The following is a 10348-nucleotide window of genomic DNA, read 5'->3' on the forward strand; positions in this document are numbered from 1 at the left end:
AAGGCATACAAACTGAACTAAACAAATCCAAGAAAATTATCTTTGAAACCAGGCAGCAACACAAGGCTAACAAAACTGGTTTTACTAATTTCTCACTTTCCAGCAAAAAGTTCTATATTAAACCATATTTTGGACAGCAAGCATGAAATCGAAATAAAACCCTAACCAACAGCAAGGAATCAAGTGAACAAGTTGCACCACTGAAAACTACACCTCACAAGGAGTCTAACAAAATTTGGTTTGACATTTGTCAAGCAGTACACAAATAACTAAGCAATAAACTCACTTTTGCAAGATAAAACTATAAATAAATCTACAACAAAGTAACATCCAAAGCAATATTTTTCCTAAGTAGATCTCATCTAGAGGAATCCAACAAAACAAGTTTCACAATTTTTGGAGCTATACATGATTTTCTATGGATTTTGCAAGTTTGCTGAAAAACTAAACCTAAGAAACCCTAGCAAAATTGCTAGGTACACCCCAGCCGGCCAGCCCAGGCGCCGACAGGCGGGGCCCACGGGCCAGCTGCCCACCAGGCCGGGTCAAGGCAAGATCAGCGGCCTTGACCCGCCCGGGAGCGCGGCCACGGCACGCGCGCGCGCACGCGCGGCGACGGCGGCGGCGGCGCGAGGCGGGGCGGCGAAGCAGGGCCAGAGCAGGGAAGGGAAGGCGCGCATGGCGCGGAGGGGATGGAGGCGAGCCTCACCGGCGGTGACGCGGACCAGGAGCGGTGACGGACCGGCGGCGCGACGAGCAGAGGCGGCGGTGGGCGGAGGTGCTCGTCGCCGGCCCTGCAGGGAGGGAGAAAAGGCCGGGTGAGGGCCAAAATCGGAGGACGGCGACGCGAGGAAGCTCCCCAAGCGAAGAATTGGGGCGGCGCTCACCGGAGCAGGTGAATCGGCGGCGGCAGCGGCGAGCAGAGCTTGCGGCGGCGGCAATGGCGGCTAGGGTTAGGGTTTGGGGCGGGGAACGGGAGCCGGGCGAGCGCGGATAAGGGGAGGGACGGCTCAGCACGGATAAGAACGCGCGCGGATCGAGGATCGTCGACGCGTGGAACGAGGATCGACGCCGGCGGCGTGGCGACGCGTGCCGCGCGGCGCGAGCAAAACAGAGGAAAGGAAGGGAGAGGCTGACAGGTGGGCCCGGGCGCGATTTTTTTTTTCTTCCCTTTTTTTTTCCAGGGCTGTGACAGCATGTGCCTTACTACCTGACAGCAGACGCCCGCTCTGGGCGCGGGCGGGGTGAATTTCCCGTTCTTGATGTTCAGTTTACAGTTCACCAGGACATCCTTCTTGTCTTGCTCGGTACAGATCCTATTGCCAGTCACAGAGTGATCTAGACAAGCTACTGCGAACACTGCCATGACGAGGAGGAAGCAGGCTGCTTTCCCAGGCAACATCTTACTATCTTAGTGCTAGCTTAGTCTGGGATTTGGTGACCAGCAACTAGCTAGTTTGATGGACCAGCAGGGCTGGCCAAGTTAAGTTTCGTGTGTCTCACCTCTCTATATATAGAAAAGGAATGGAAGCGTGCTCACCTAGGATATTATACTTGTTTTTGTTTTTTTTTTCTGCGTGATGATGCTTGGGATGTCAACAGATATATGTAGATACTCAAATCTGTTGGATAGGATCATGCCCTACAAGAGATATAATCTATCCGGCGAATTGAAATAAACAAGCATTGTTGAGCGCCCTATTTACCTATCAGTATATCTATATCTCTATTATATCTATATTATATATCTATCTATATCTATACTGATTTGAGGATATTAGAAAAATCCTATATCATGCCGGCAGGAGAGGAGCCTGCCTGCAGCCCGATCTAATAAAGACGAATAAATCAGGAATTCGGGTACCGTCACTGAATACACGAATTTCCTGAATTAAGTTCAGGTTTCTCAACTTCCTATCTGAAGTCGTGATTGGGTATATCATGTTCAGGTAATTCAAGATTGGATTCGGGTAATTTAGGCTTGGAAAATTATAGCCACCCCTAATCGTGGTGGATCCACAGGCCGGCGAACCACGCTAGTTTGTCGTCGTCTCCATTGCTCCTTCTGGGTACCGCTTGTCATAGCCCTTATACGATTTCATGAAATAGTTTGACAAACATCACTTTCATAGCATTATGGATGGGGTAATCGTGTTGCGCTCTTGCCATGCCTGGGCTAACACTATGGGCCGGCACGGGCCTATGCATCAGGTTGGGTTATCGGATAGCACTATAGCTATCGGGACCGTCCGTATAGTGTCGTGCTTTCATAGCATTATGGATGGGGTAATCGTGCTGCATTCACGCCATACCTAGGCTAACACCATGGGCCGGCACGACCCTATGCATTGGGCTGGGTCATCGACACTAGCACTATAGCTATCAGGACAGCACCGTCCGTATTAGTGTCGTGCTTTCTAGGATCGTGCTTTGTACCGCCCATTCGGTTCAGTCCATTTAGCCATCTACACGGATCTGAGGGTAACATATAGATTTTATCAATTCCCACAAAAAAGATCACAATGTTAATACGCTGACTCAATGAGTCTCAACTAGTAGCTTATTTTGGGCCCGTTTGGATAGACTAAGGGCATGTTTGGTTACTTGAGGTTTATTATAAGTCCATAAGCCTCTCACATGGAGAGGTTTATAATAAGTCCAAATAGGTGTTTGGTTGTACATACTTATAATAAATCTATGTAGTAGGTAATGACCTTTGTGCTCCTCATTAATGTTCTTAAAGGACTGAATGGATAGGGTTGTGGAGGGGTAGGGGTTGGAAAGTGGTTCTTTTCTGATAGGGCCTGCAGGAAATAAGCTTCACAAGTAGTCATTGCAGGGGGCTTATGGGATTATGGAGAGGCTTATAATAAACCTCACCTTTAAGTCTAGGTGTTTGGATGGAATATGGCTTATTTAATTTGGGGCTTATTATAAGCCTCTATAACCAAACACACCCAAAAGACGAGGACTAAAAATTAGTCCGGTGTATGATAATTGGCTAAACTTAGACTAGTCAAGGCTAATGGATTCTAACTACCAATTAGCAATTATCTATGCAAAGTCCATATTTGATCCTAGTTATTAGTCCGTATCAAATTGGCAAAATAGCAGATTTCATCACTGGACTATCATGATTGGCTCAATTTCGTCCCTTAACTATGAAAACGACCAATTCAGTCTCCGAACTATCAAAATCGGCCCAACTTCATCCATTTGCCTACGTGGCACTCCACGTTGGACTTGCCTTGTCACTGTCCAGTCAGCTTAGAATGTAAAATACCTCGTACTATCATGTCTTATGGAATGGTGAAGCTGGTTTTGAAGTGATAGGTAAAATACCCTGTACCCCCAAACAAAAAGATATGCGGTGTAGTTCCAGGTTTTTCAGACATAATATTGCTGTATATAGCTCAGCTCGTTCCACCTGACAAGAGGAAGAGATACATGCCGGGGGCATAATACAGTCAAGATGGAAACTACAATGTGATGGGCTCATTCAGCAGAACCGTGGCTCCCAAGGACATCACACTCGTCGAGCAGAGTCAGATGTTGTGCTCAAGAGCACTTACAGATGGCAATATCACGCGTCTTGAAACTGGATATCTTGACCTTGTCTGCTGTCAGACTCGAGCTGCAACCCTCCCTGCACGACCGGCAAGTCTATCCTCACCGTCGCTGACTGGGCGGTGACAAGACAAGCCAACGTGTCGTGCCACGTAGGCGAATGAACAAAGTTAGGCCGGTTTGGATAGTTCAGGGACTAAACCGGACATTTAAATAGTTGAGGGACAAAATTGAGCCAAGCATGATAGTTTATGAATGAATTAGGCTATTTTGCCTATCAAATTCATGGACTAAAAATTAGTCATGGGATTCCAAAAAGGATCTTAGACTTTAGACTAGAGACAGCGTAGCGTAGTGGACCGTGAGAGCCGTCATGCGCTTTTTTATTAATTAAACAGCCACAATTACCAACCTAATAAATTAACATATGCACATCCAGCCCATATCCCCACATGTGCCTCCCCTGCATACCCCTTATACTAGCATGCATATAACTAACACTAACTAACCATATTGTACTTGCAAATATATCTATCTAACAAGTAATCTAAACAAATCCATCACAATTAATCAGCATCTCCCTTGATTTTTTTTTTATAAGGCCCTTAATATAATATTACCATAACCTTCCTGTAGCTCTTGCTCCCTTCCTGGATCCTCTCCTCTAGCAGCCACATGCACCCTAACGGCCTTACAGGGGCTAAGACACACATGCATGACTGCACAAAACCCTTGTGCTCTTGAGGAGTCAAAACTCAAAACTATAGCCAGTGGCTGTAGCAGTTCACAACTTCAAGCTCAATGGTCAGCACCGTCATCCATGAACCCTAGCTTTGTCCGGCTACAGCTCTACTAGCCTCTCTACTAGTACCTATAAGTATCCGGCCACTCTGATAGTGTGCTTGCTAGCTAGAGTAAGAGTACCAATGCCATGTAGCCATCTAGTACTCTAGTTACTAGCTTGAGACTCGAGAGTCAAGGCCGGCCATGCATGCACGCCCGTACAAGGAAGGCCGCGTGGCGGCGGCGGTGAGGGGCCTGTTGTCGAGGACCCTGGCATGGCGCGGCGGCAGGTCCGGCGGGGGTGGCGGCGGCGGCTGGGTGCTTCTCGGTGTACGTGGGCGCCGGACGAGAGCGCTTCGTGGTGCCGGTCGAGCGCGCCAACCACCGGCTCCTACGGCGCCTCCTCGACGACGCCGAGCTCGAGTACGGCTACGCGGCGCAGGGCCCGCTGGCGCTGCCCGGCTGCGACGTCGCCGCGTTCCTCGGCGTCATGTGGCAGATGGAGCACGACGACGACGATGGCAGCGGCGATGATGACGTCGGCACGCCAGTGATGTCACCCACGATGTGCGGCTTGATCTCAAGGAGCTGCGGGACCAATGGTGGCCAGGCTGGCCACGAGGCGGCGGGGTACCGAATGCTGAGACCGACGTCGACGTCTTTGCTCCGTTGGTGGCTTTGACAAGAACGAGCTGCAGGCCGTTTTTTTTCTTTTTTTTTTGTAGTTTCAAGAAATGTACTCTTTGAGAGATTTGGGCAATTTCTGGACATTTTGCTTGCAACAGTGTTAAATATATGCGGTTTTTACATATGTTTACCATGAATTCTAGGACATTTTGCATTTGAGAGCGGGTAGTGTATACAAATGGGGGAAGTCGTTGTTGCAATAATTTAAGCATTTCAAAAAGTTAGTTATATGTTGCAATTATATTAATTACCATATAAAAGTCTACACCCTCCGTCCTAAAACATAAGGCAATTAGATTTATTCTAAGTCAAAATGTTATAAGTTAGACCAAATTTATAGAAAATACTAATAATATTTTAAATATCAAATGGTAATATTAGATCGATTATGAAACATATGTTTATAATTTACTTATTTGATGTGTTAGATATTAATATTTTTTCTATAAATTTAGTCAAACTCATACTATTTTGACTTAGGACAAAACAAAATATCTAATATTTCAGAACAGAGGAGTATAATACTAATACTAATATCATGGATTTTTATTTACCAGAAACTGGAAAGTGTTGCAGACTTGCAATGCACCGTTGCAAGTCTCCTTGTAAATGAACAGCTCCATCCGCAGAAATGGGTGTACAGCTTTTGAGTATCTCCATGTCTTTATTTTCTTAGGCACCGCTAAATCTCTGGCTGCCGGAACCTGAATACAATCTGCAAGATAGGTCACTGTATATGAACCGTTCTCCTTCCACACATGCACCCCCATAGACATCCATGGCTGCTTATTATCCGGCACTGTACTGCAATCACTAGTACAGAAAAGGTCATTGGTCCAGTACATTAGTCCCGGCCGTCATTGGGTTCAAGACCAATAAAAACTTTACTCCTGGTCCAACGGGTAGGGGCCGGCAAGAAGCTTTATTTTTTAGCCCTGCAGACCTAGTCCCGATTATTAGACCGGGGACTAAAGGGCCGAGCCTTTAATCCTGGACTCCTAGCCCCGATTTAGAAATCAGGACAATAGAGGATCGTGACAAAAGACCGGTTCTCTACTAGTGAATATCAGCAATAAACACCACAACAAAGTCACTAAGATTTCCATAAGGAGCTGTTTGGATCCTCTCATTTTAAAGGAATTGAAATCTACTTAATAAAATAGGCTATTTGGCTTCGAATTTGACATCGCACCACTTTCCAACGACATTTCAAAATTTAGCTATAAGCTTATACTAAATTCATAACGCGGGAGATGGAAATTAATTCTATATACCACCAAGTTATGTTTCTATTCCATAATTTATAGCATGCTCTTGTCTCACTCCTCTATAGTATATAGAAACATAGAACATAAGTATTTCCCTCTTATGCGCGGCAATAGTATACAAATAAATCTATTAAGCTAATATATTTAGGGTTATCTGGGGTTATTTTGATTCATACCATTACAATTTTCGAACTTTGGAGAACACCATTACAATTCGCGTATTTTGAAGCATACCATTACAATTCTTCGCTTCCCAAAAAAATGCCACTTAATAAGTATGGAGATGATTTGGGCCCAGCTGCAGGCGTATTTGAATACATATACTTCATTGTAGCCCCTCTCCTCTATCACTGACGTGTGGATCCCACTTGTCATCTTCTTCTTCCTCCTCTTCTCATTTTTCATTTGCTGCGTTCACTGCCGACCGCCATCCACGGCAAGTAGCAGTACGTGGCCCGAGCAGCAGCAGCAACACGCCGGTTGAGAGCTCCATGCCGTCAAGGAATCTCGAGCTCGCCAACGACGGGGCCAAGGGCAGCAGCAGCACGCCAAAGTACTCGCCATTGACGATGCCACGTACGAGCTCCACACCGGCTGAGAGCTCCGCACACCGCCCAGGTCGCAAGTTCTGCGTAGGTGTTGACACAGAATCGCACCAACACACTCGAATGCGCTAGAACGCGCGGGAGATCGTCAAAACAATGTGAACCAACAGTGCCCTAGGTGGACCGGTCTGACCGGTTCCACCGACCGGTCTGACCGGTCGGGTGCAGAACGCCGCGATGACCTAGAAACGCAAGCTCGGGAGGGATCCCGTCGGAGCTCGCGCGGCTAGAGTTGCCCTGAGGTCGGCAAGACCACTCAGAACGCCTTCGAACGTCGCCAGGACGCGAGAAGAGCAACAAATTTGGGTTTGGAAAAGCTAGGGTTTGAGAGGAACAAAAAGTAGATGTATTTTGTATTGATTCGATTGGGAATGCCTCAATCGGCTTTAGCCTTTATATTTATAGGCCGGGGAAGTCGTATCCCTCTCCAAGTCGATTTGTACAAGAATTTACCAAATAAAATGAAGCCTACTCGGATTACAACTGGACAGACCGGTCTGACCGGTCGGCCCGACCGGTCAGACCGGTCGGCCTCTGTTCTGCCATAATTGGCTATCAACATATGCCCCCTGCTTTTTGGTGAGTTTCACAAGCCAAAAAGCAATAACTAACCTGATGTACATGTCTTACACAGAGCATACAAGTCTAAAAATAAAACTAAGGGCGATATCTAATACCGGCCGCCTTCGTCTTCATGCACTTTGCCATACTCTAGGATAGAATTTCTTCAAGTATCTCCCATTGATAGCTCTTGGTAGACGCTTACCTTGCACCGTCTCCATCATATGTGAATTACCAGAGATAACCTTGATAATCTTGTATGGACCCTCCCAACTTGGCGACCACTTGCCAAACTTGTTGCTTTTCATCCCAAGAGGCAAAATTGTCTTCCAAACCAGATCTCCAACCTGAAAAATTTTAAGTTTTACCTTTTTGTTGTAAGCTCTAGCCACCCGAAGCTTGTCTTTCTCAATCTCCTTCGAAGCCTTCAAATGCTTGTCGGTCACCTTATCAATATTATCCATCATCAAATCATGGTAATCAACAGCGGATAGGTCATTTTGTTTTGCTAATCTATAAGCGTCCAGATTTACCTCAATGGGTAAAACAGCCTCTTGACCATACACAAGCTCGAAAGGAGTAACCTTAGTAGCACCATGTCTAGATATACATTGAGCCTATAATACTTCGGATAACACTTCATGCCACCTCCTAGGATTTTCTTCTATCTTCTTCTTGACAAGTTTGATCAAAATCTTATTACTAGACTCAGCCTGTCCATTGGCCTGAGCATAGTATGGAAATGAATTGAGCAACTTAATCTTGTAAGATTCGGCAAAGGCACGCACCTCTTTTGATATAAATGAAGAACCTTGATCCGTTGTCAAAATTTGTGGAATGCCGAATCTATGAATAATATGCTCAGTAATAAACTCAATTACCTCCTTATGTGTCATATTCTTCAAAGGAACCGCTTCGGTCCACTTAGTAAAGTAATCTGTAGCAACCAACACGAAACGATGCCCCTTTGAAGATGGAGGATTAATTTGTCCAATGAAATTCAACCCCCAACCTCGAAATGGCCATTGTTTAATAATAAGATGCATCAACGCAGCAGGCACCAATTGCAAATCACCAAACCGCTAACATTCTTCACATCCTTTATAGTACTTGAAACAATCGGACATCATGGTGGGCCAATAAAAACCGGCTCTCCTAAGTAACCACTTCATCTTGGGAGCCGATTGATGAGTACCACAAATGCCTTCATGAACCCCACCCATAGCAACTCGGGCCTGATCCGAATCTAAACATTTGAGAAGCAAATCTTCGGCAGCTCATCGTCAATCAAAACATACTTGAACGCCAAATGCTGAATATTTCTCTCCGCCCCACGACCAGGATCTCTCAAATGTGATATAAGAGGGACCCTCCAATCCTGAGTTTCGGCCGAGACAATCAAATCATCTTTTTTGGCCGAATCAGTACCAATAGCAGCATCACCGGTCAGACCGGTCTCTGGACCGGTCAAACCAGTCTGGGCGGTCAGACTGGTCTCGCTGACCGGTCGGACCGGTGCGTCCAGAACTAGAAACTCGGCTTTCGTTTGCATCGGCTTGCGAATGTTGAAATATTTTTTCGTAACATTATAGCCAGATGCTTGCTAAGCCAGAGTATTTGCCTTTCCATTCTCTTCCCTCGGAATATGTTTAATAATAAATTCATCGAAGGAGGAAATAATATCAAGGCATTTATCAAGATATGCATTTAGAGAACCATTATAGCATTGGCATACCTTGGATACTTGCTGCACCACTAGAAGAGAATCCCCAAAGGCTTCAACATACTTCACGCCCATGGATTGCAAGAATTCCAAGTCAAATAGAAGCGCTTCGTACTGAACTTGATTATTTGTGCATTCTTCTTCCAATCAGTTTGAAAACTCAAAAACAGCGCCACACGGAGAAATAAGAACAGCACCAATTCTTTGACCATCATCACAAACCGATCCATCAAAGTACAACTTCCATGGTGTGCAAGTAATATAGCCGACTTCTAGATCATGCTTGTCATTAATCCGATGCTCAACAATAAAATCCGCTATAATTTGGCCTCTCATAGATTTTAAAGGTTCACAAGCCAAATCATATTCAACTAAAGCATAAGCCCACTTGCCGATTCGACCACTCAAAATCGGCTTCTGTAACATATGTTTGATCACATCGGTTTGACATACTACTATGCAAGTACTAGATAGTAGGTAATGCCTCAATTTGGTACAAGCATAATAAAGAGACAAACATAACTTCTCAATAAATGTATACCTTGTCTCCGCATCAAAAAGTCGTCGGCTTAAGTATGTAATGATGTACTCCTTCCCTTTGGTTTTTTGAGTCAAAACAGCCCCAATAACTTTATCTTCAGCAGCCACATAAAGTCTGAAAGGTACTCCTCTCCTAGGCACCTTGAGCACGGGTGGTGAAGACAAATAAATCTTGATCTTCTCAAACACTTCTTGCTGTTTTGCTCCCCAAGTAAATTCGGTTTCATCTTTTAACCAAAGAATAGGAGTAAAAGCATCGATCTTCCCGGACAAGTTAGATATAAACCCTCTCAAGAAATTTACCTTGCTCAAGAATTTCTGTAAATCCTTCTTGCATGTAGGAGCTTCAACCTTCTTCATGGCTTCAATTCTCTTAGGATCAATCTCTATTCCCTTCTCATGAATAATGAAGCCAAGAAACTTCCCAGCCGATACACCCAAAGCATATTTGAGTGGATTCATCTTCAAACCATATCTGCGCATCCTCTCAAGAGCAAGTCTCAAATCGGCTAAATGATGATCCAAACCGGCCGATTTAATGACAATATCATCAATGTACACTTCCAAGATGACACCAAGCAAATCATGAAAGATTAAATTCATAGCTCTTTGAT

General features: G+C 45.1%; 1 protein-coding gene across 1 annotated transcript; it reads left to right on the forward strand.

Annotated features, from left to right (window-relative positions):
• Positions 1-1364: 1364 nt before the first annotated feature.
• On the forward strand, positions 1365-5032 carry LOC120684757 (auxin-responsive protein SAUR41-like). The gene is made up of 2 exons (XM_039966639.1): positions 1365-1395; positions 4641-5032. The coding sequence occupies exons 1-2, from the start codon at positions 1365-1367 to the stop codon at positions 5030-5032; spliced, it is 423 nt and encodes a 140-aa protein (XP_039822573.1).
• The last annotated feature ends 5316 nt before the right edge of the window (positions 5033-10348 follow it).

Source organism: Panicum virgatum, chromosome 8N (assembly GCF_016808335.1).
Source record: "Panicum virgatum strain AP13 chromosome 8N, P.virgatum_v5, whole genome shotgun sequence".
Lineage (NCBI taxonomy): Eukaryota > Viridiplantae > Streptophyta > Magnoliopsida > Poales > Poaceae > Panicum > Panicum virgatum.